The sequence below is a fragment of the Cheilinus undulatus genome, linkage group 12, assembly GCF_018320785.1.
Source record: "Cheilinus undulatus linkage group 12, ASM1832078v1, whole genome shotgun sequence".
Classification (NCBI taxonomy): domain Eukaryota; kingdom Metazoa; phylum Chordata; class Actinopteri; order Labriformes; family Labridae; genus Cheilinus; species Cheilinus undulatus.
In genome coordinates, this window is record NC_054876.1 from 21517056 (window position 1) to 21542717 (window position 25662).

Genomic DNA, 25662 nt, shown 5'->3' on the forward strand with positions numbered 1-25662 from the left:
TATCTTGCTTGCTTTTTTGTTTTTTTTAAATTTAAATCAGAAATTAAAGCCCCTTATTTTGAGGTAAAACTTCCCAGGGGGGCTTCAAAACTTGAAAGGTCAGAAATTGAGAGTGAAACACAAAGAAGAAATACCTCTAGAGGTTTAATCGATACATTAAATGTCAATAGTACAATACAGTCTGCAGGACTTTTTGCGTTTTTACATGTAACCTCAAGTTTCAGTTAGTTTTATCAACTCTAGTCCCACAGAAATAAGAAACTTAAAATTGTTACTATTAGGAGAAAAAACAGAAATATGAGGGGAAATGCCTCAAATGTGGATAATCATGTAGACTTGTATTAAACTCTCACCTTGGTCTTTTGCAAGCAGGTCGCAACTCTGCAAAGACCCCTTGGTTACTGTTGCTACGTTAGGCAAGCTTTCACACCCGAATGAATGGATACGAATACCTAGTTTTCCCCGGTGTAAGTACAAAGTATTCTGAAGGAAATAGTCAAATTTGTAGCGCAAGTGTTCGAAAATATCAGAGGAGACAGAAACGTCCACAATGCACTTGTGAAAGCTGCGTTTATGATATCATTTGTTGGCAGAAATAGTCAACGGAGTGTGAGTGTATTTAGCATTAGTCTAAATACCTTATGACTAACATGTAAGCTAGCACAGAGCTAATCAAGGCGGCGAGTATTCATGAGATCGAAACTCAGGATAAATGACAACAAAAACACTGTTTAACAAAATCTGATTTATTTTTGCAGAGTTTGTACAAAATATGCAGCAAACTAAAAAATTAGAACATCTTCCAGTCATACTGAAGGCAAAAGCAGTTTTATATGGATGAAAATAGACAGGAAACATTTGGTCAGAGCAAAGCTGTTAATTTACCGCATCAAAACTTTATGAATAATAAGCAAAACATCACATTGAAAGAACTATTTTGTCAATAAACTTGGCCATCTTGATGTCTCGTTTTGAAAGTCCTCCACAGTCATGGGTAGTCAGTGTAATCTGGACCTGTGGGGCAAAAGATGCCTTATTAGTCACAAAGCTATAATGTTAAAGGATAAATAATAATAAAAGATTTTAATAGTTTAGGTAAAATTTAAAAAAGTTAAATGTTGGTATGATGATTGGTGGCCAGTGGGGGTTGGTGTAACTGCTGACTATCATTACTGTTCACCTTCTATCTTTCACAGGGGTTTAGGTTTATTAAAATCAACATCAACAATTTCTTTTCTTTGAAATGATTATTTTTAGTTTTCTCTGGAAATTAGTTCTTTTCCTCTTAAAGCTCAATAATACAGAATACTTAAATCAAGAAACAACCTCATCCACTTTATCCATATAGACTTCTGTAGGGCAAAGCCTGTGGTTAGAGAAGATCTGTAGTAAAGTTTCCTTATATTAAATAGAAAGCTGCCAGGTCTTCCATTATAGTACATCATGACCTTCATTCAGGACACACGACCTACAGCAAAATATTTCTGATATCCATTTTGAATTAAAGAGAAATGATCTAAATTTAATTTCAAGTCAGTAAAATATATTTTCTGGAATCAACATGGTCTTGACAATCACTATGCTGAAGACAAAACTATCTCCTTGAGCGCCCCTTCATTATTACCACATCTCTACCAGCTGAAGAAGACGCTTTAAGACTTGTTTGTGAAAAAAGAAGCTTACTTCACTTTTATCAAGAGATTGTTTGATAATATTAGTCTGGTTGTGTGATGTATTTGTCAACAGGAAGTATATTAAACAGAGGAAGTGTCGATCAGCTGGTAGGAGGAGGAAACCTATGTTGTAAGCAATTGTGGTCTCATGACACAGTGGCTTATTAGTGGCAAAATAAAACACTCCATTTTCAAAATAAAGCATACACTGTTATGCCTCTGATTGATTGCAGTGATTTTCATATATTCATCTTCTCATTGGTGTGTACCATGGGGCACTGAGGGCCAATCTGAAGTCCTTGACTCATCACTGTTCTCTGTATGATTGAGTTCAGTGGTTGACTGACCCCACATAGACAAAATCATTGACGTATCCTCATTTATAAAGCTATACTCAATCTGCTTCTCTCATACCTGTGTGATTTTATTCATGTGAAAAATGCAGGAAGCTACAGTCTTCACTCTGTGACTCAGTCACAAGATTTGCTTTTGCTATATGCACCCAAAGTCTGCTACATGGAGGGCTCCTGTAATTTGTCAGCTACTGCTACAACATTTGAATCTTTCCTACAGACTGCATTTGAAATTATGAAGGGATGTTTTAAGCTCCGCCCAGTAATGTCTGATTAAACCAATGAGATTTTTCCTAGGAGAGCGGCTCTAAAGCCCAGCCACAAATGTTTGTAAACTCACATGCTCATACTGAGAGCCAAGAAAACAGAACAGAGCATGCAGGCGTATTAATCGAATATTAGCAGAAGCTCAGCATACACGGTGTATTTAGTGGAGGCTGAAGCTCACTCTGAGAGGGATTTATGTGTAAGTGTCTGGTGGAAAGTGCTGCGGGGGCCCTGCAGAGACCTGCAGCACCGTGCTACAGCCACTTTAATAAAGAGTGGATTAGGAGCAGCATTCCTGTTAGAGCAGCCTGCTCCACCACACACTAACCCAGTGGCTGCAGCCTAATGCGGAGAGATTTTCAGGGACCAGCTCTGTCATATCAACCACTGCTTTATTTCTGAGGCAGAGAAAGTGAGAGACTTTGTGGGTGTAGGGGTTGTGTGGGGCTGTACGAAGGGGAGGCAAAGTTATTTGGAAAGGTTTTCCCAAGAACAACGATGGGATTACGACGTAAAGCTACTGCATTTTAATATCATTCTTACTGAGGGTACCAGAGCTCTCTACATCACTGAGGCTTGTTTTACTTGAAAAATATCAGACTTTATCCAAGGTTGATGATTTCTGTGTATTTATATTTTTGATTTTGTAATAATTTGCAAATGAGGCAGAAACTTCAACGGAAGACCATGGTAATACTGATTCTACAAGCTGTGATTTCTGGCATAGAAACTAAAATAATGAAGAAATAAGAAATGTTTTCCATCATTATTACAGACTGCATAATGGGCCATTATGTGAAGGAAGTTATTACCTTATTATAAACATTGAACCACTCTGGGTGATGGTTCATCTTCTCTGCCTGCAGAGCCACACGAGACATGAAGCCAAACGCCTGGAGAGGAGGAAACAAATCAACTGACATTAAAACCATGGAGGAAATAGATATCCCTACTAAAAACCTGAAAGGTTAAAAATTAAAAACACTTTATTGTGCAGCTGTTTTGTGACTTTTTATAAATACAGCAGACACAAAAATTAGAAACAACTTTCATCACATTTGCATCACATTGCAAAAAGGTTAAAAGCACCACAAATCTCAGCAGCATGCCTCCAAAAACACAAACTTGAATACAAATTCAAAAATGTCCCTACAAAATGTGATTAAAGATGGAACACAGTGATTTGTAAATCCTTTTCAACCTACATTTAATTGAGTACAGTGTATATGTTCAAACTGATGCCACTGGTAAGCACCATTGTTTTTTCTTAAAATACACACATTTTCTGAATTTGATGTCTTTAAAAAAGATGGGACAGGAGTATATTTACTACTGTGTTACATCACCTTTCTTCCAACAGCACTATGTCAGCTGAAGACACTGAGAATTTAAGTGCTGAAAGTGGAATTATTTTCCATTCTTGTGTGATGTACGTCTTCTGTTGCTCAACAGTGGAAGATCTCCACTGTTGTGTTTTGTGCTTCATAATGTACCCTCCATTTTCAATGGGAGACAGGTCTGGTCTGCATGGAGGCCAGTTTAATACCTGCACTCTTTAATTGCTAAGTCATGATTTTATAACTCCTCAGAATGTGGCTAGATACTGTCCTGCTGTAATAAAGAGGAACGTTCCTGAAAGAGATGTTGAAGTTACCTATGCCATGGGCACCAATACACCCCCACCATCACAGCAGCTGGCTTTTTAATTTTGAATTGATAAAAATCTGGATGGTCCTTTCCTCTTAAGCCTGGAGGACTCCATTTCAATTATTTCCCCCCCAAAAATTGGAGTTGTGCACTCATCAGAGCATACTTATCCACTTCAGGTTAGTCTATCCCAGATGAAGTTGGGACCAGAGAAGTCAGGGAGGCTTCTGGATGATGGTGATCATTTTGCATTGTAGACTTAACTTACATTTGTAGATGCAGTGATATACTTTTAACTGAAAATGGTTTTCTGAAGGGCTCATGTGGCTACGATGTAATATCATCACAGAATAGTGCCTGGTTTTCATGCAGTGCTTCATGGAGTATTAAAAGTCACAGGCATTCAATGCTGGTTTTCAGCGTTGCCTCTAGAGATTTCCCCAGATTTTCTAAATCTTTTGATTATGTTATTTAGTCATTATGAACTTGTCTTGTGGTGTATTAAATTGAATTTAAGATGAAAAAGGTTTGCAAATTACTGTATTCTATTTTCAGTCATATTAATTTAAAGCACAATGTACACAATATCCCAAAAGTTGGGACATTGTGTAAAATGGGATTTCTATTAATCTCAAAAAATTAAGTTTTCTCTGTAAAGTTTTTTCTTCTTGCTTAAGTTTAACCTAAATGGACCTAACAGTGGTCAGGTGGTTGCATAATTGAAAAAAGGGTTTAACCAAAAACACATGGTAAAAAAAAATTTAAAACTGCAGGTGTCCTTCAAAAAGCAATCCAAGGCACACTGTAGGTTTTGTGTGCTATCAAAATGCCTCTATTTTACATGGGAAAATGTAAAACCTGCATATGTTAAACCTAGATGGACCTAAAAGTCTGCACTCTCTTTCCCAAAGTTTTTAGATTACAATACAAATTAGATTTTTAAAAAACTACAAAAACAAACTAGTTGAGATTTTGACTAATTTTATCAGTACAACCTTTAGCTGTGCAATAATGCTCTACAATGATACTTTTTTGATTTTATCTTATACTATTTGAAAGCAAATTTTGATCCTCTGTCCCTGATGTGGTAATAAGTCATTATTTGTAGCATAGTTTTACTACTTTATATAAGAAATCTGAAAAATGTAATAAGAAAGGAACCATTTCATAAGGTTTAGAACCTAATATTGTCATTGAAAATGACAAAATACCCAACCTGGTCAGTGACTGATCTTATTAAGTGACAAACTTGTGATGAATCACAATATTACAATCCTCCAGAGGTACTTACAAACAACTTTTCTCTACCACTGTGCCAAAAAAGTGATTTTTTTGCTTTAAGGACAGAATTATGATTTTACTGAGAATTATTAAGTTTTCTGGTCTGACAAACAGAACTTCTGAAAGCCTAAGGTGTCATGTTTAAATGTCTTGTTTGTGCTATGAAGACTACAAAACCCAAAGATATTTAGTGAAATATTACAAGACACTGAAAAAAATAAAAAAAATTGTGTCAAACAAGTTGCAACAGAAAGGTTTTTATTTTTTTTTCTCCACACAGACCCAATGACTTGATGATTCATCAGCATTCATTAATTGTCTATACGTTATCAGCCTGTTTTGGACCGTTGGAATAATAGGTTAATCATTGCAGCTTAAAAAGGAGCATTGGCCGGCACTGCATGTGGATCATTCCTGCAGAGAGAAGCAGAAGACGGCCTCTCTGAGCACACAAACCCCTCTCATGAAAGCATGCATGTACATACTTCCACACCCCCGTCAGGAGCAGACAGCATGCAGACACACACACTCAGAAACACATACACTCTTCATATTTGGAGTTTGGCATGTGTCTCTCTCCAATCACAGGCCATCCAGGGAGTGATTACGATTATTCTAATTATCTACAAAGCGGAGAGTGAAATCCCTCGTCATGCCCGCAGTGAAGAGAGGAAAAAAAATCAGGTAGACCTATTTCAGAGCAATTTCCCACTGCAATCTCAATTAAGCCTCTAAATACTTCCTCCCTGTCTAATTAAATCAACTGAACTGCCATTGTTTACGTCCATCACCTGACATGGCCAAACTGAATTACTCTGCTGGAGAAATTGAGTTAAGCCTTTTTTTGTATTCGTCCTGTGCAGAGCAACAGCTGTAACACGATCAGCAGCTCGATCAAATTGGTTATCAAGGAAACGGTCTCCTGATCAATTTAAGTAATTGGCATATTCCTGCAACTTGACCCCACTGGCACCAATTTGGGGTCTGAGGCGGTCTGCTTTTTCTCACTTCTCATTGGCTCTAATGGAGATGGTTAAGCAGGCTGTCATGTCAGGTGTTGTTTGAACATGTCCCCTTTTTTCTCTCCCTCTCAGTAAGCTCTGGCTGACCTGCTGCAGAGGAACACTGATTGACAGCTAAAAGACTCTGTGTGAACACGTAGGATTGGTGCACATTTTCCATTTGAAAAATAAAACAAAAGCAAGTGATTACACTATTTTACTTTAATATAATAATTTCATTTTTTTAAATATTTCTTGGGGTGGGGGGGCTTAATGTACAGATAGGACAGTTGAAGAGAGACAGGAAATATAAGGAGAGAGTGGGGGAAGACATGCACCAAACTAAATTTTAGTTTGGGATAACATTAACATGCTATAACTTATATATAGGAACTATGCTATACTAAAGCTAATCAGCCATAACCCAGTAGTTCCAAACCTGGGTTATGGGCACCCCTTGTGGTGACACAAAGATCTCAGGAGGATGCAGGACCCTGTCTGCTCTGGCGTTGTCAAAGTAGATGTGAATATATATAATTTAGATCATGATTAGAAATGTAATGTACAACAGTATTAGGGCCAACATAAAAGATAAAAAGGAAGAGAATCTGGGGGGGGGGTTTTAGCAAGAAAGTCAACATTTTGTTAATTTTATTTTATTTTATTTTAATTTTTTTTGAGATTATAAAGTTGTATATTTACTAGAAATTAAACTCAGAATTTCAGAGTTTGAAAGGGTGGACATTTACAAGAAAAAAAAAAATTTGACATTTCCGAGTTTAACAATTCTTACATTTTGACACAAGACACTCAAAAATTTCAAGTTTTTAAAATTGTAAATCTACAACTGTGTAAAGTCAAAAATTTACAAGAAAAACCAAACTGAAAACAGCGGTTTGGTTCTGGACTTCATGATCTCAATAATTCATAGTTTAGGTTCATGTGCATTTATGACTTTTACAGTCAAACATTTCAACTTTTTCCCCTAATTTAAACTTTTAAAGTTCAGAATTTTGGGTATACTATTACTTTTCTAGCGCAGCCCTAATATACTGTTGTAATAATGGATAGTTTATTCACAGCTCTTTTGTCAAAAACAAGTTTGTGTATGCCTAGTATGATAGGGTTCCTCTGCTCCATCAACCCCCCCTCAACAAATTCCAGCTTTTTGTAATACTGATCTCCATTCCGATAAGTGTCCCAAGGTTGATTTGGTTGCTTTCTATTTGTCAGGGGTGAAGAAATAAAATAAAATGTCTCACAGGAGCTTTATGGCGAATAATTGTCATACTGATGTTGTTATATTGATATAGATAACAATGTATACAGACAGTTAACCCCTGTTCTTCTGTTTTAAAATGTTTATTTTTGGTGAATAAGAATCTATCAAGAGCTACAATAAACAATCTTGTTGTCCCTGATGACAGTGCTGTGAAAAAAAAAGTATTTGCCCCCTTTCAGAATTTTTTTATTATTATTATTATTATTATTTTGCATATGTGTCACACTTACATGTTTCAGATCAAACAAATTTATGATTGAATTGTGATTGAGCACATTTTTTGGAAAGCTGAGTTCAATTTCAGTAGTCACACCCAGGCCTGATTACTGCCAGACCTGTTAAATCAAGAACTCACTTAAACAGAGCCTGTCTGACAAAGTGAAGTAGGCCAAAAGATCTCAAGAAGCAACACATCATGCTGGGATCTCAAAAAATTCCACAACAGATGAGAACATTGACATCAATCAGTCTGGAAAGGGTTACAAAGCCATTCCTAAGGCTTTCGGACTCCAACAAACCAAGGTGAGAGCCATTATACACAAATGGAGAAAACTTGAAACAGTGGTGAACCTTCCAAGGAGTTGCCGGCCAACCAAAATGACTCAGAAAGCACATCAACAACTCATCCAAGAGGTCACAACAGAACCCAGAACATCTCAAGACATCTACAGGCCATCAGTTCATGACGTCAAGCTCAAGCACTCTTGGATTATGCAGTATGACAGTGATTCAAAACACACCAGCAAGTCCACCTCTGAATGGTTTAAAAATAAACTATATGAAGGTTTTGGAGTTGCCAAGTCAAAGTCCAGACTTAAGGGAGTGTCAAAATTCCTCCAAACATGTGAAAGACTTGATGACAGTTGTTGGAAATGCACGCTTGCAGTTCTTGCTGCCAAGGGTGGAACAACCAGTTATTGGGTTTTACTTTTTACATAAGTCCAGGTAGGTTTTGATGGGTATTTTCCTTAATAAATGAAATTTCCATTTAAAAACATTGACATTGAGAAAACATTGAGATTGACCGGCAGAAGCATCAGTAGTTTTGCAGGCGCTGTATCATACCGTTGTGGCGAAGAGGGAGCTGAGCCAAAAGGCAAAGCTCTTGATTTACCAATTGATCTATGTCCAAACCCTCACCTATGATCATGAACTCTGGATAATGACCGAAAGGTTAAGATCTCGGGTACAAGCAGTCGAAATGAGATTCCTTAGGAGGGTGGCTGGGCTCAGCCTTAAGCAGAGTACACACATAAGGATTTTCTAAAGCTTAAGAGATTTTTTATCTATTAGAGAACCCACACGTGAAGATAAAAAAATCAGGCATTGAACAGTTTTGATCGAACTGTGTGGTGTGCTCCGATAATCTCAACACAGCACACAACACACATCATGATTCTGTCCCACCACCGATCTAGAATCTTAACCTCCAAGCCAGAAATCTTGCATGATCACACGTGATCTAACAAAAATGAAGAAGAAGAAACATAGCAACAACAGGAAAACACAACATGCAACATGGAAGAGGACATACAATAAGAGGGAACGATGGTGTTCTTGGGACTATTTTTTACAGAAAAATCCCAAACTAAAAAAAGAAAAAGAAAAGACTGTGGAGAAAATCCTGGCGACAGTGCAATCATGGACTTCATAGTCTACTGGGCAAGCCAGAGGTGAGTTGTTGTCAAATGAAGCTAATGGCTGGTGTTATTAGCCTAGTAACACAGGAACAGAAGTCCACCAAACTTTATGATGCTTCAGCAGGTCAGCCATGCTTGTTTTTATTTACGCCTGCGTCCTTGTTCCTCAGTCAGCTCGCTTCGTGATTGGCTACATTCCATTCTACATCACAAATCACGGAGTCATGACTCGGGAGTCGTCGGCTTTCCCCACACACAAAGATTTTTGGTCGTAAATATTGAACAAGTTTAATATTTACGATTGTCGGCCCCAACTGTTTTTGGAGCCGATTATCAGGACAAATTCACTCTCAACACACCTCAGACGACAGGATAATCTTATAAGACATGAGATAAACGGGCATTTGCCGTCGTTGGTTGAGAAGGGGGAAAATCAGGACAAAAACATCCTGATTATCTGTATGTGTGTACCCCGCTTTAGGGATAGGGTGAGGAGCTCGGACATCTGGAAGGATCTCGAAGTAGAGCAGCTGCTCCTTCACATTGAAAGGAGCCAGCTGAGGTGGTGGGTATCTCAGGATCAGGATGCCTCCTGGGCGACTTCCTGTGGAGGACTTTTGGGCACATCCAACTGGAAGGAGATCCAGATATATTTATTAATACCCAAATCTGTTGAACCTTAGCTGTAACAGTTATTTTTCAGTTACGTGTGGTTTTATTCATTTTAAATGGTAACCAATGAACATCAAGTATTACAGTGTGATCAAAGGGACATCTTATCAGGGTAGTACAGATTAGTTTAACTCTACTTAAAGTTCTTGGCTGAGTTTGAGGATATTGGTCAACTGCCAAAATGCTAGTTATGGCCAGGCTTCATCAAAATCATAAAAAATATGGCTGCTTACTGGAAAAGTTTGATGTGTATTCCTGCAGGAGACAGAGATGGTTTCAAGCTTGATCTGCATGTGGGACTAGTGGATTTACAACCCTTTTAATGCAGAGAAGAGTTTCTTTTCAATACATGACTGCCAAATGGGTCACAAAATAGCAAGTTAACTGATTTAATGATGGGTCTAAAATCCAAACACATCTGCAGTCACAGATTCAAAATGCTGTTGAGGGAAAAGTCAGCATGCACAACAAATGAACATTTAGGTAGTTTTTAATTGCCATAATCTTTTCCAGTTATTAAGAACAAAAGCTATGGATTTTCCCTTTACACGTGCATTTAAATAAACTGAATTAGCAGTGATCCAGCCCCAACCAGAGCTTATATTCAGAATACAAAACTACCTGTGCCAACAATGTACACCACACTGCTTTAATCAAAGTCTCACACTTGCTGAATAACTGCATTTCCATGTTTAACCCAAACCAGTGCAAACAACCCACGGAGCAAAATATAATTTGGTGGAACAGCAGATGAGGAGTTCAGCCTTATGCAACATGAACCCTTAGAAAAGACTCTTTGTGGGGAGTGAAAAAAACTCATGGAGAGCAGTAATCTCCCTCTACAAATGAATTGGAGTTGGATGTCCAAAAAGCTTGAAATCCTGTAAAAGCCTGAAAAAAAGTGCCCTACATTGGCCTTCTCTCACAGGTGGACGTCCCTCGGGGGCAGTAAGGAGAGCAGCAGGACACAATGCTGGTGAAGTGGCGATCTATGCCTGTCTGTCACCTGTAGGTCAACTCATCGCCCTCCACTTGGGCCAAACAAGGAAATAAAACCAGCCTTGACTCCCAGTTGACTCCAGTTGAGGTCTTGTGTCATCAGAGGTCAAGGACTCTGCCTCTCAGGGTGCTTTGTTTAGGTTTTTTTGTGTTGTACGAGCAGCACTTCTCAAGCCATCCATCCGTCCGCTCTCTCCGACTGGCCCAACAAGCTGTAGCTGTCAAACCCAGATAATTGAACATGACATTACCCAGGCCTCCATCTCAAATAATCAGAAACACCCGACGTCAGACCCCCACTGTGCCCCTTTCCCCACATAGCCGCTTCTGAGGGGCCGATTTGGTGCTATTACGGCATGATTGTCATACAACACTGGATGAGACGTCGAAGCAGAGTTGTGTTTCTCTCTCTCTCGTTGCGGCCGTGGGCTGGAATACAGGACTCAGTTTCAAACACATGTGTCTGTTATTTACAGATCGGTTTTCCACCGCTGCCCGGTCCAGGGGCTTAGAAACGCCTGCTCTGCCTTGCCAGGACTAAGTGCATGCAGATTGTGCCTACTCTTAACTAGCCTCTGACAGACTCACACACGCACGCTCTTGCACGCACGTATCACACACTGGGGATTCACACAAACATGTGCCGACACACACATGAAGACTCTCCTCCATTACACACCACCATGACTACCCGATGATTACCCCTGCAATGAAACCTTCGCTCCTCCGCGGTGAAAGGCAAGAACGCTGTGAATTGCATGGCGGCGGTGGTGATGATGATGACGACCACACCTCTTATGTCTCATTTCTCTTCTTTCCTCAAACAACTTCACACAGGCTTCCAGCTGGCCAGATGAGTTGACATGTAACTTATAGCAAAATATTGATAATTACAAAGACAAGCATCCAAGTTATTTCATGTAGTGAGCTCTTCATGGTGTGTGTAACTTCATAATCTTCTCAAGTTAACACAGAAGAGCTTCAATTTGATACTCTGACTAAGGCGATGCCCGCTGTGAGCACTCATTAAGTGACAAATATCCTATGTTACAATCATTCAAGCAAGTCAGCTCCTATTTATGTGAAGAGTGTCATGTAATACTTAAGCATGGTGTTAAGGCCGACTTATGCAAACCCTCTCATTAACTGCAGCCTTACCAGCCGGGGCTTAAAAAGACATCAGGCTGGTGAAAAGGCAGCAGACGTCAGGGCCATCTTAGCTTACCCACCGACTGATAGCAAGATTATCTAACCACCTCTGCTGGGGCGCCACACCTTGCCACTTCCCTCCAGCCATTTTTCACAAGACCAGATGAATGCAGGACGCCCCCAGTTCCCAGGGAAAGTTCCAGTTTGGAGACGAGGTGGGAACTGAACACCGCTGAGCCGATTAACTGGTCTCTCGCTCAGAGGGAGGGATACAGTGTGAGGGCTTGTGTGGGGAGATTATGCAAACGTGTACATAAATACAACAGTTTAACAAACTGATGATGCAACGTTTTTCAGAGCCTTTTTAGACAAATTTTACCATTTTCAAAACAGAAAACGTACATTTTCTTATAATATTAAGTTCTGACCAAAATTTTCTTTTTTTTTCACAAAACCAAAACTGTCAATTAGAGACATTAAAAAACAGTTTGACCTATTAACATAAATAATAATAACTGGAGTAATGTTTTTTTCCAACACAAATATTGTTATTAGCCTTGCAATGGATAAACCATCCATCTGTATATATTATGTATTTTACGTAGGACTGTCGAGATTAATCACATTAACGGCGACTAACTACGATCCACAATCAGTGCACTAATTATTTTTAATTGCAATGAACCGCATGCTTTATTGTCCCTTTCAGAACACTTAGGTTAAGCTGCTGCAGCTTCTCCCTGCAGCCACAGTGATGTAAAAATAAGTCCACCACTGCTACCGTATGACTCATTTCACTGTAAAACCTCACAGACGGCTAAGTGGAAAAGTAAAAATTCCTCTGAACCTTGCGTTAGCAAACATTCACCTTTTTTTCTCTTTCCTTATTTCCTTTTCAATCCATAACAGGTTCTTTTTTCCATGGTAAAGACCATAGAAAATCTAAAATGATACGAGCGCAATTTGAAATGCAAAATAGTGGAAATTAAAAATGCACGAAAAGGGTGCCAATAATCATGAACAACTACAGAAATCCTGAGATTAATCATGATTAGAAACTTAAATCTTTTGACAGCCCTAATTCTATGTTGTGATGGCATGACAAAAATACCATGTTCTCTGTTGTTACCAATTATTATTATTATTAGTCTGCCATATTCATTTATTTATAAGTTAACAAGACATGATACAAAGTTTAATAATTTAAAGATTTTACAGCACATTTAAGATTTTTAATGGTTTTTTTTGTATGCCAGACAAAGGTAGGGAGCTAAACAAGCCATAGCGGCTGTCTGCGTATGTGTGTAGAAAGCAGGAGGGGGACGGCTCTGAGACTTTGGTTTACCCAGGGGCTCAGGTTTAGTTGTAGGACATCTTATTGAACACAAGCAGAGCGAGGCCCGTAACGAGAGGCCGAGGCTTGAGGGAGATTTAGAGGAGAGGGAGACCCTGACTGAATATAAAAAGAGGGATCAGCATCTGAGAGCGGAGCGAGGGAGCAGAGGGGGCTGCGGAAACACAGCAGCTCTGTCTTCAGGCTCAAAATTAGAAGTTAAGTCCAGAAGCTGTGTGGACGCTGCAGCTTTTTCCAAGTTTCTCATGCTTTTCTTTCAGTCAGTGGTGAACAACTTAAGTTAGTTGCTGGTGTGCTTTTTTGTTCAGAGATGATGGTTTGTGCTCCTCATGTAAACCTTTTTTAGTTATTTATTCTTTCAACAAACATTTTTCACACAAATTTCACTAGTTTAACTCCAAACAGTTTCTAAAGCAGATCTGTAGAGGTTCATGGCTTAAAGATCACTTTATATTACCATACTGATTAGGGATGTACAGTATTATATTTCTGCAGGTTTCTGATATGCCGATATTAAAAAATGAATTTTAGCTGATACTTATATTGATACAATATTTAAATGAAGTTCAGACCTGACACTGCAAAGCTTAAAACGCACAAAAGTTTGAGGATGAACAAATGAACACATATCAGTCCTTAAATACTGTCTTTAAGGTGTAAGGAATGATGAAAAGACTTCAGCTGACATAGGTCTGCTGGTCTAGACCAGTGCTTCTCAAGTGGTGTAGCATGAGGGCCCACCAACACCTCCTAAACAACAAATCATGACCCAGTTACCTTAAATTTCTCAATGATAACCATGTTTTTTTTAAATGTACCAGTTTGGACTTGAGATAGAACTAAAGGTAATGAAACAAAGAGATGGATACATATCCTTCAAAATAAAAGCACATCATAGACCTTTTTCCACAATTCTTTACAGGCACATGTAAGTGACCCACTGTAATAGCTTCGCGATGCACTTTTGGGTCCCCACCCACCAGTTGAGAACCACTGGTCTAGACTAAAACTCCAATAACTTATATGTTCTTACAGCCCATATTACATATTACTGCTGATAAACGCCAATTTTTATAACCAAAGTACTTGTTGTAAATACTGACTGAAATTTTCATATCTGCCAATATCAATATCTTCTCTGTCTCTGGCCATTATTTTGGTTTATTCGTGAACATATTATCCACAATATATGAAATGTATATCTTTAAACCTTAGAGGTTCACGATCACACCAGCATTAAGTCATCATGCACTATTTTTGTCATAGGATAGCATGAAAACAAACCCAAATGTTGCACTGCAATCACTTTGTGTGGAAAGTACAAGTTTTATGCTCTCTCACAGTTTTTGTTTGATGTCCGCAGGTCAGTTAAAACAGGAAATATGATCATTTAAATATGATTTAAAAATGTGTTTTACATATAGGGTACAGTGTTCTATATTATACTAACCTGACGAGCTTCAATAGGAAACGTTTGAGGAAAGGTAGAGGCTTTGAAAAAAACTTGGAGTGTGATTGGGTGAACGTTCTGTCCGTCACATCTCTACGGGCCAATCAGAACAACAAAACACGTGACATAGCCGCTATTGAGCTGCACATTCGCAGCTGCTGAGGAATAACGTGAAACATGGCGAGTATAGACATGTAAGTACTCGTCTTCTGTCGTTTTTGAAGAGAAAACAATGCACTGCTGTTTTTTGTTCTTCTTTTAACGAAGAAATGTTGTCAAGTTCTGATAAAACTGGCGCTTTAGCAGCATCCACGCTAAGCTCTTCCTCCATAACTGCATCAGCTCTTGCTGCTGCTTGTTTACGTCACGACACTGCTGCGCCTGAAAGTACTGCCCCTCGTCACTGATTGGTCCTGTCACTTTCTAACAGGGTCTATTCAGTTCAGATGGGAGCTTTGCAAGATGGATTCGCCAGTGAGAAACAAGGAAACGGGCGTATCCATCTGCTTTGCAAGGTTAATATTATACAGGACTGGCACTTTAATAACTTAAGCATAACTTAAGCATAAGCATTAAGCATAACTTCAGCATTTTATGTCATTCATTTTGTAAAAAAGCAGTCAGTGCGATTTAATTCTCCTTGTATAGTTCACATAAAATATTGTACAGTGGGACAGTAACCTTGCAGTGCAGATGGATACGACTGTTTCCTTGTTTCTCACTGGCACAATCTATCTGGCGTGTCAGGTTAGTGGGACAGTTAATTATGGAAAAAACAACTATGTATAGGCGCTATGCACGCATCACTTCAACATTTGATATTGGGTCGCTCCAAAACTTCAGGTCAGGAGATTGAGCAGAAGAGAACGTGTATGATGGGAGATTTGTTGCAGTTTACCTGCTGTTTGCAGGAGTTACCCAAGGTTACCATCAATGACCAGTTAAATTTAGCTAAAGATTTACACTGCAGCTCACAGCAATGATGTCCAGAAGTGCTTTTAACCAGTCTTTGAAACATCATTTTAGAACCTTTGGATGTATTATGATAAAGAGTAAAAAAAGAAAAAAGACAATCAAAAAAAAAAAAAAAAAGAAAAAAACAGACAAACAATCTGGACATTTGAGAACATGAAATAATGTACTTAGATAACAGCATATTATTCAACATAATTGCTATCTAAGAATTATAGGAGATGCTTTCTGTCTTTTTTGATCTGTTTATATTTTTCTGACTATTTTGTGTGCATCAGCTGTATCTCCGCATAAACTTTGTGTCTGTGTGCATATCAGTGTATTTTTCTGAAAAACACAAAATAAAAAATAATAATAATAAAACAAACATTAAAAAGTGCTCATTTACAATAGTGTCAAGTCAAAAACTGACAAGACACCAAACTGAAAAGAGTGATTTAATTCTGGACTTTATGATCTCAGAAATTCTTAGTTTTGGTTCCTGAAATTTACAACTTTTACATTTTTATTTTCTCATAAATCAACTTTTAAACTTCTCTAGAGTGGCCCTTATACTTTGTCATAATTACAGTTTATATATAGACCTTTTGTCAAAAACAAGTGCATATAGGCCTATTATGCTGGGATTTTGTCACTGACAACAGTTAACCGATGTGTACTTTTTCCAAGTTGGTCCTGGGGGGCTTAGATTTTCTCAGACACAAGTAGGGGAGGGCTCTAGGGGAAAAAGGTTGGGAACCACTGGTTTAGTGGACAACAAAATAAAATATAGATGCATGTATTATGTGAAAAAAGGATTCATTTTTAGCTTGATATGTCATTTTACTATGTTTATGTTTTGGAGGTCCATTATCTAACACAGTAAATAAAAGTTAAAAAAAATTGATTTAATCTCATTAAGTTGAGGTTTGGCTGTTAAAAGATACCAAACATGAGCATGGTAAACATTTTTTGAGTGGTTTATATTGTCAAAAGAAAAGTACTGACAATGACGGCAATAGTAGCAAGTGGGCTCCTAAAGGTAAACTGGATCAGAGCAACAACAACTTAAACCCCTGGAAACAAGCTCCATTTCTGCATACTTCTGATAATCCAGTGGCAATGTCAAAATAAACTTGGTTGTTCAGGTATACCAAATAGGTGACAGCCATTTCTCCTTTTTATCCTTTTTTCAGTTAAATCTCTAACATTAAAATAAATCTCCACATTATTACATAATTCTAGATTATGTCTTCAGTTTCATTCTAAGACCTATTTAGTAAATATTTAATTCATATAAAAAGACAAATGCAGCAAATCCTCATGTGTATCATTTCATTTATTTTTGTACACTGTTGTCTATTAATCTTTAGTACAAATATAATAATAAATAAAACAATTATCTAAAAAAATATTAAAACCTGCCCATGAATGTCTACAAAACTTGATGGCTGTAGTAAACTTTCTCATAAACCTGTACACAAAAACAACTTTCTGCATTTAAAGCACGGACGTTTACTCGACTAAAACCTTCTCTCTGTTAGTCAACAAGTGGCTTATTCACTTTACAGGAGGGACTCAAGATAATAACCCGCAATTTTCGCATCCATAATGTAGCCTTTGAGTGATTTCTCTCATGGCTGCAGAGATGAATATTTGTGGGTAAAGAGGGAATGCCATCCTTGTCAACTTCGTCTAACATGACAACAGTTGAGCCTGAACAGGTCACCTCTCCTACACAAACTGTAGCTTAAGGCGACCCGTTTCACTCATGCTGCATCTATGAGCCACTGCAATGTAAAGCAGATTGTCATCTGTAAACAAGCACAACATAAAACCAGTAAACAACACCAGTGATTGCAAGCTGAAAAACGAGCACAGTTTCAAACAAAATTGTCAGTATTAAAGACACACACAGAGATGTTTCCATGTATGATTGCAGTGATTCGCGCTGGCTGAGGAGAGTCCAAGAAAAGGATTTGACCTCTCAAACCTAATTAGATATTACAGACATGATGAGGAAAATAACTCCTTCTGACTGTAGTTTACCCACATGCCACAGAAAAATGACAAAGCGAGTCACAACAGCATCACAACACTTTCCACTTTCTGTAATCAAAGAAAAATAAACTAAAAAAAAACAAATCCAGCTGTCCAACTCTTAAGGTAATTTGCAGCTACAAGTGGCTCTGTGCCTTGTGCTTTCAGCTTCACTTCAACAGACTGCCACCTGTATTTGCAGCCATACACGTGACTCTACCGCCCCCTGGAGGCCACAATAAGGACAAGTTTTAACTCACAGAGAGGGGATTTGTTATTCTCATTATAAACTTGGGGATCTGATTTCCTCGAAACCATCAATTGAAGATAAGTGGTGAATGGAAATCAGCCAGCGTGTCGCTCCTCATCTCTATTCCCCCTCTCTCTGGTAAAAGCCCTTTAAATAGAGCCATGAAAAACGAGCTCCAGAGTTTGTGAGAATGCATCAGAGAGCTGGGAGGAGAGCATAAAAGACGGGCAGAGAGAGTTGCCAACATATAAAATTGGAACAACATGAGCTCATTCCCCAATAACACAGGGCACAGGGTGGGAATGAGAGACACACAAAGACAGAGAGGGAGAAAGATGGAGAAAGAAGGGTGGCAAAGAAAAAACACACCCACCAGAAGGAATGATAGGGTTGTTAGTGGTTTGTGAACCAGATGAAACATTTTAACCAATTTGATTGTTTGTGAAAGAAATCATTCTGATCGAAACCCCAATTGCTGCCAACTGGAGGCCTGGTGTGTCTCAGGGTAATGCGGCCTGACGTGTCGGGGTAAGAGGAGAGGCTTTAGAGCCAGGAGGAGCAGATGGGGGAGGTCAGCGCCCGCCCCTCCACTTCAAACATGGGAAGTGTAAAAACAGACTATTTTAGGGGCTAAAACAACTAACGACAGGATTAGAGGAAGTCCGCTAAGTGGCCTTGAGATGTTGCAGTTTACCTCGCCTGATACAGTGCTGAGAAAAGTCAAGAGCTGCCCGCCATGTGCAGAGTTAAAAAATATTTAGACTTTTTTAAACCCTCAGAAGAACTAGAACAGATACGAAATGTTATGAGGGTCACTGTGCACTCCTTTAATTATTACAGACAGTTCTTGGTGTTGCATTAATGCCTGATGCCGGTGCATTGCACTCACAAGGAGAAAAAGTGTACCCAGACCTTTTCCTATAAGAAATAGCACAAATGGGAGTTTGGGAGTATCTATGTCATAAAATATAGTAAATATAAGTTACAGTCACATCACATCATTTCTAAGTATCCACATGAAGGATGGACAGTAGGACTCACTGCATTACCCATTCATTTCGGTTAAGCTCCAAGAAATAAAGCCTGTGAACAAATCTTGAGTTCTGATTTTTTTCTTTTTTTTTTCTTTTTTTTTTTTGTTGTTACATTCCTGTTTTTAAAGTTTTTATGCACAATAGAAAATTGTGTTATGGATTCTTTTAACCTCCAACTCACCAAGAAAACATGAAACAGAAACCTAAATGAGAGCGGATCCTGTGTGCTTTCAATGTCTGCATGTCAATGTAGTCTACCCTGTTTCTGTAGTTTTTGCACTTTCGTCATTCAATATCTTTCAAATTACAGTACCACTGGCTACTGTAAAAACACTTGCACTGAAATATTTGTAATAATATTGCAAAGGTAAACAGGTCGATGACTTAAAAGGCTTTATTCATTAGCAGTTGCACCACCTGACATTTGCAACTAATTCCAAACTTATCAGGGAAATTCTTTCAATAAAATGAAGAAATTTATGGTAAAATAGAATTAGATGTTTTACCTTGGTTGCACCACCTGACGTAGAAAGTGTGGCTGCAAACCAAAGCAAAACTGTCTTTAATCAACATTTTTTATAATACCTCATTTACCTAATTAGAAGTAAAATGAATATTGTTAGAGCTATAAATTATACTTTTTTTTTTTTTAAGACCTATTTTTGGCCTTTTTGCCTTTATTTTGATAGGACAGTGGATAGAGTCGGAAACAGGGGAGAGAGCGGGGAGAGACATGCAGGAAATAGTGCCACGGGCCAGATTCGAACCCCGGGTCGCCTACATATATGGCATGCGCCTTAACCACTCGACTACTGGCGCGCCAAATTATACATTTTTTGTTATATGGTGAAACTTTTTGCAGATTCACCACCTGAAATTTGCAACTAATTTCAAATAAACAGGCAAATACTTAAATATACATGTTGTTACTTTAGTTCTTTGCTCAAAAATGGACAACCCAAGAGTTTTATGGTAAACTAATTTTGTCTTTGTTGTACCACCTGACATGGAAAGTGTACCCACCCTCAAATGACAAAAGAAATTATTTTTTCTTTACTCGTTAAGGGTCTACTGAATAAATGATTTCACTTGCTCATGAGTGTCAGCTGGAGTCAAATAAATAATAAATAATGCTCTAACCTGATTTATCACTTCATTTTGAAATAAAATACCCATGTTTAGAGTTGCACCACCCTGACATCTAAGGACTTGTAAATTCCAGGACAAAAGTTTTCAGTGATCCTACTACCTTAATAACAATACATTTTAATGTCATTTTTGTATTTCAAAGATGTCAACCATAATATCATACCAAAGTATTGTAATTTGAATTTCTCATCATTAAATGCCATTTTTATCCAACCAACACTTTGCCGAGTATTGTTTTAATGGACTAAAGTAAAATACAATCTAGAGTTCAATGTATAATGAGATTCACTGAACTGTTTAACGGTCTTGATTAAATATTACAGAGTTAAAAAAAGACACTTTTTTGATTGTATTTTAACTGTTTTCATGGGACAAATGGTTGTTAAGGTGTATTGTGACACTCCAAAACAATGGCAGTTATTCGCGTGAAATGAAAAGCTGGAGGGTGTTTTATATTATGAGAAGGGGGACAGGTATTTCAGCTCATAATTAAAATTAAAAAAAAACTGAGCTTGCTTATTGATTGCATAAATAATTCAATAATTTGGCCATTTTCTTTTAAATCTCGAGCATATTCTTAAACACAAAAGGAAAGAAGTGTTGTCCAAATGGGTTAGTATGTCCTATGTTTTTTTTTGTTTTTTTTTGTAAATTAAGTTTATTGTAGAGATTAGCTTTTTAAAACTGTCCACCTTTAACAGACCGTGTGTAACAGTAAAGTGGGGAGGAGTCTGCTCTGACACTCAATAATGCTGCTGTTACAGGCATGTTCCCTTACATCCAGCCATTTTTTTCTCTTCTCTCTAATTTTGCTTAGGAGCATGCATGATGTTATTATGTACAAATGTGTTTTTTATCCCCTCAAAATCTATGTCCAGGATATTTTCTCTAATTTGAGTATTTTTTGCATTTTTTTTATTCTGAATATTCTTCTAGCAGTAGATAGAGGTTTGAGCTCATTATACTTCAGTTACTATAAAGGCAGAGCTATTCAACAATTTGATATGAACATACACATTTGTGATCACTGCCAGAACCAATAAAAGTGTTCATGGATCAATACACAACAAAAAACCCTTGACTGCTAGTTTCTTATAGCAGCTTAGTGCTTTAATGCAGAAACATAACTTGATTAGTTTGCCGTTAAATGTTCCTATTTCCCACAGTTTCTCTTGTTGGATGTCCTTGCCAAAACTTTATTGATCCATTATAAAAACTGACAACATCCTCTAAGTTTAGTCTTTTGAAATCATTTTTTTTTTAAATCCTGAACCCATTTTAAAGTAATGGGGGACCTGCCATCTGCTACACCTGCAACCAATCAGTGTATAAACACAGATGAATTTGTGTTTCCGATGGTTAGTCAGATGGATGTGTGTCTGGCAGTCTGCATTCTGATCCTGATCAAATAAACCTGTAGTCAGCAACAGCCCCCTGAAGACCACTGCATAGATATGAGACAGACTTCTACAAAAACTAAAGGAGAATAAAGAGTTTCTTTGCAGACTCTAGAAGCCATCTGGACGGAAAACACAGCTGAAGCAGATTTAAGCTGTCTGGAATAGACACAAACCAAAGACTGAGATGCTGATTTGGCCCTAATATATGACTTTACTGATTTCAAAAATATGATGTAGAAAAATATTCATTACACTTCTGCTTTCAAATTAAGCTTGTTCAAAGTGAGTCCAATATGAGAAACAAATAATATTCAACATTAAAACAAAACGTCTGACCACTGTGTGTTGATCTGTGTCTGAAATGATTTCTGTTATCATTTTGTTTGCAGCTTAATCATTTAAAGATTTTCAAAGATGTGGTAGCTAACTGTTTGCAGGACTGGAGTCTAAAATACATTTCTCCAATTTGACAATACAGTGGATCATGTTGGATCGTATCATAATGAGTACACATGGATGACAGGAAAGAAGACATCTGATCATATAATCTGCACCTGAAAATACAATTATAAGCCTTACCTTTATCCATTCATCCAAAGTCTTAATCTTAAGAAAAATCAATAGAACTGAGGAAAAAAAAACCTCTATACACAAAAATGTTCTCTCTGGAGAAGTTGTAACACTGACAATAGAAGTAGACTAACTAAGTAGGCACACACCTGGTTAAATGTTTTGAAGTTGAGCTCTTTGAAGATGGCATCCCGGTCCTCCACCTCTACCCAGCCTGTGGCTCTTAGTTCCATCAGCATCTGATCCCGGTCTGCAGGGGAGAGCCAGTGAGCATCTGAAGACTAGAGACACACAAAAGCCAGAAGTGTTAAAACATCTTATTTTTTTATGTTATAGTCTTAATACATAATAACGAGCATCAGCTGTTCTCTCTTTACATCTGATTACACTTAAAAGGAACGCTGCATATCATGACATTAGACTGCATGTTGATGTTTTTATATTAGCATTAGTGCCATCATAATGTTGTGTAAAGAAACACTAGATTTTAACATCTTGAGAACATTCTAAAAATTGATGGACATGTAAGCTGACATTGTTCTGCAAAGCCCTCTGGGTAATGATGATGCCAAATGGTTGCATTGTTCTTCTTTTTATGAAGAATCATCCTTAAAGCCTTTTGACCTTTAACTTCACCTTAAGTAAAGAGGACCACAGGAAAGATGTTATCTTGACATAGACTGAGGGGAGTCCCATCATAAAGATGTAAGAACAGTGCAACCACTTCACATCACTGCCCAGAATGTGTTGATAAGAAATGTCAGCCAACATCACACTATTGGGCCGAGTGTTTAGATGTGTTTGGATGTTTCCTGTTGTATTGTGATCCCTTCTGGGGTTCCTTTGCTCGTGTTTCTAATGGATTATGGTTACGTTTGCACCATGAGTGAAGTTGTCCCCCGAGTTAGAGCTTCCCCCTAAGACTTTAGGTGCTCCTAAAGGACGCATAGTGCATTTTCTTCATCAGCGTGAATTGCCTTGCTATGAGGTTGACTCTCTGCTGTGTTCTTGCAAGAGGAGACCCACCTTGTCACAAATTATCAACTTACTGCAGCTTTTGTCATATTGTAAAATATTTAAAGTATAAGTGAACCCCCAGCTCAGAGCTGCATCAGAGCGATCTTTTGAGGTGGAGGATTTTTCCCCTCCAGAGTCCCCTGAAGCAGGCTGTGGAGTGGTGGCGGACCGTGGTGGTCCTGAGCACTACCTGCTTGGGCCGTTTGCTCCAGCACCGGCGTTACAAAAGCCAGAGCTCTCGGAGCCGAAGCAGTGCAGGTGCAGGCAGGAGAGGATGGGAGTGGTCTCTGAATGGTAAAGTCAGTTTAAGGCGGTAACGTTCTACCTTTTATATGGGTCAATATAAGTATAGGGTGCCTTTCAGACTTCGCTATTTCCAAAAAAATAAAGTTGAGATTTTCGATTAGACTTTATATTCATTGTATAAAGTAGATGTTATACTGTTAGAAATGAATGTTGGTCAAGCTCAAACATTTTTTATAAATTAACTGCAACAAGACTATGTACATGCAAACAGCAAAATATGTCTACCCTGCCAGGGACAAATTCAAAGTAGAATCAATACATTATAATACTTAAATAGTGATTATAAAATGTACATTTTCAGAAAGCTATTTAGTCCCTTTATCAAAAAGTATTTTAGTTAATGGGAAAAGTATTTGGATAATTATGAAATTATGGTAAACTAGTTGCTTCTCTATAAAATCTGTGAGTTGCACTTTCTTTTCTCAATAAAATCTAACATTAGAGATATCTGGTCAAATTTTCAATCAATACTATTTGGCCCTTGTTTGTTAATAAAGGAATCACACAAAAGTTTCTGCTAACATTTGAAAAGAATTTCTTTATTTTCATAAAACGTGGAAATGACAGGGTGGACAGTGACATGACAGGGTGGACAATTTCATTAAAATGCATCATAAATGCAACAAATCTACAGGAAATAAATGAATGGAAAACATGTCAGAGGTCCTTTTCCCATGTAGGGGGAAATTAAAATTCAAAGATTTTCACAAAATTCATAAAATCAATTCGATTCTGGAATATCACAATTTTAGTTTTGTCCAACTGTCAGGGCCCACCTCTGACTGAAGTTTTGCAGATTATCCACTTGTTGCCTTTACCACAGAGGTGTGACTTTACCTGAACAACCTGGCTGAACATCTTTTCTTTTGTTGTTATTGCAAATAAGATCATATTTCACTATACAACTCCCCACTAATTACCCAGTACTTAAACGCTGTTTTACATGTACTTGAGTAAATTATAGACCAGTTCTCTTACTCAAGTACATTTTAACCAGAATAACCACACTTCTGCTCAGGTAAAATACTTGTGTACTTTTCCCATCTCTAATTTGTTTAAGTTTTAAAACGTGTGTTCTTAGTACAACACGTCACAGATGGTAATCCTATGAGGTCAGTTTGTCTTGATATGCAGTGATGTGCCTGATTGATTCACGTTTATTGTAGCATTTATCTGGGTGCAGTTAACATTATGACCGCTAGGCGGTAGCATACGCCATTAATACTTACTGACGTTTAAATAATATGTAACCAACAGAAAATGATTGGCCATACGTAAATGATTTATATTGCTTCAGTTCGCTTTTAAAAATGTGCATTGTGCAGGTGTACACCGGTTCTGCACTCTTTATGTTTCACAAAAATTAAGATCTCATCTCCACTTTAAACCTTCATCTATTTGATACGCTTATCCATATCCCATTAAAAATTCAAGAAATGTATCTCTTATCTGAAATGTAACAACCCACTTTTCAGTTCGGCACCTCAACAAGCCACATGAATTAATAGTGTAAATTTGAACTTAAAGCTTTTGCAAACGCTCAAATAGCCTACTATTGCACAGCAGTCACAAATGACGGAATGTCGCTTTATCTTTCATAATACCAACGCCGAATCAAAGAACAGCCCCTAAATGTTATAACTTTATACAAATTATACTTCACCAATGTGTTATAACGAGTAACCATGTAAACATGGTGTATTTCTAACGGGGTTTGGCGGACGTGTCATACCCACTTAGGAGTAACGCGTCTTCCACGCGGCTACCGACACTTGCTTGGAGAGCCAATAATAAGTTTGTACAGTTGTTGCTTCTCACACGAGATAACACGCATACCTAACTCCAGATAGACGCAGTTAAGATGCTTATAAATACTAATGCTACAAGCTGGACTGTCACCGCAGTACTCACCATTTTGGAGTTGTTCCTGGAGAGTGGAAGTAACTGCAGACTGCTAAGCCTGAACAGACGCTTACAGGGCCAGGAGCTGACCGTCCTTAGGCTAAATATTAACCCAGACATAACCAGCTCTTTGTCGGCTGTCCTCCCCCTCCACTGCCACCACTTCTGCTGAGTGTCCCCTCCAGTTCTCTTACACTTAAACATGGCTGTTTAGTTTACTGCCTGATTAAAATGACATTTTCAGAGGTTACTTTAAAACGACAATACTCCTTTTT

General features: G+C 38.0%; 1 protein-coding gene across 1 annotated transcript; it reads right to left on the reverse strand.

The window, feature by feature from the left end:
- Positions 1–730: 730 nt before the first annotated feature.
- On the reverse strand, positions 731–25571 carry LOC121518908 (pterin-4-alpha-carbinolamine dehydratase 2-like). Its single transcript, XM_041801598.1, has 4 exons — positions 25397–25571; positions 22312–22443; positions 3106–3186; positions 731–1014 (listed from the first exon to the last, which is right to left on the reverse strand). The coding sequence occupies exons 1-4, from the start codon at positions 25505–25507 to the stop codon at positions 919–921; spliced, it is 420 nt and encodes a 139-aa protein (XP_041657532.1). The 5' UTR covers positions 25508–25571; the 3' UTR covers positions 731–918.
- Positions 25572–25662: the final 91 nt, after the last annotated feature.

Coding starts and splice junctions, on each gene's coding strand:
- LOC121518908 (XM_041801598.1), bottom strand. CDS start 25,507: ATGTCTGGGTTAATATTTAGCCTAAGGACGGTCAGCTCCTGGCCCTGT. Junction 22,444..25,396: donor CCAGGAACAACTCCAAAATG/GTGAGTACTGCG, acceptor GTGTGTCTCTAG/TCTTCAGATGCTCACTGGCT. Junction 3,187..22,311: donor ACTTCAAAACATTTAACCAG/GTGTGTGCCTAC, acceptor CCTCCTCTCCAG/GCGTTTGGCTTCATGTCTCG.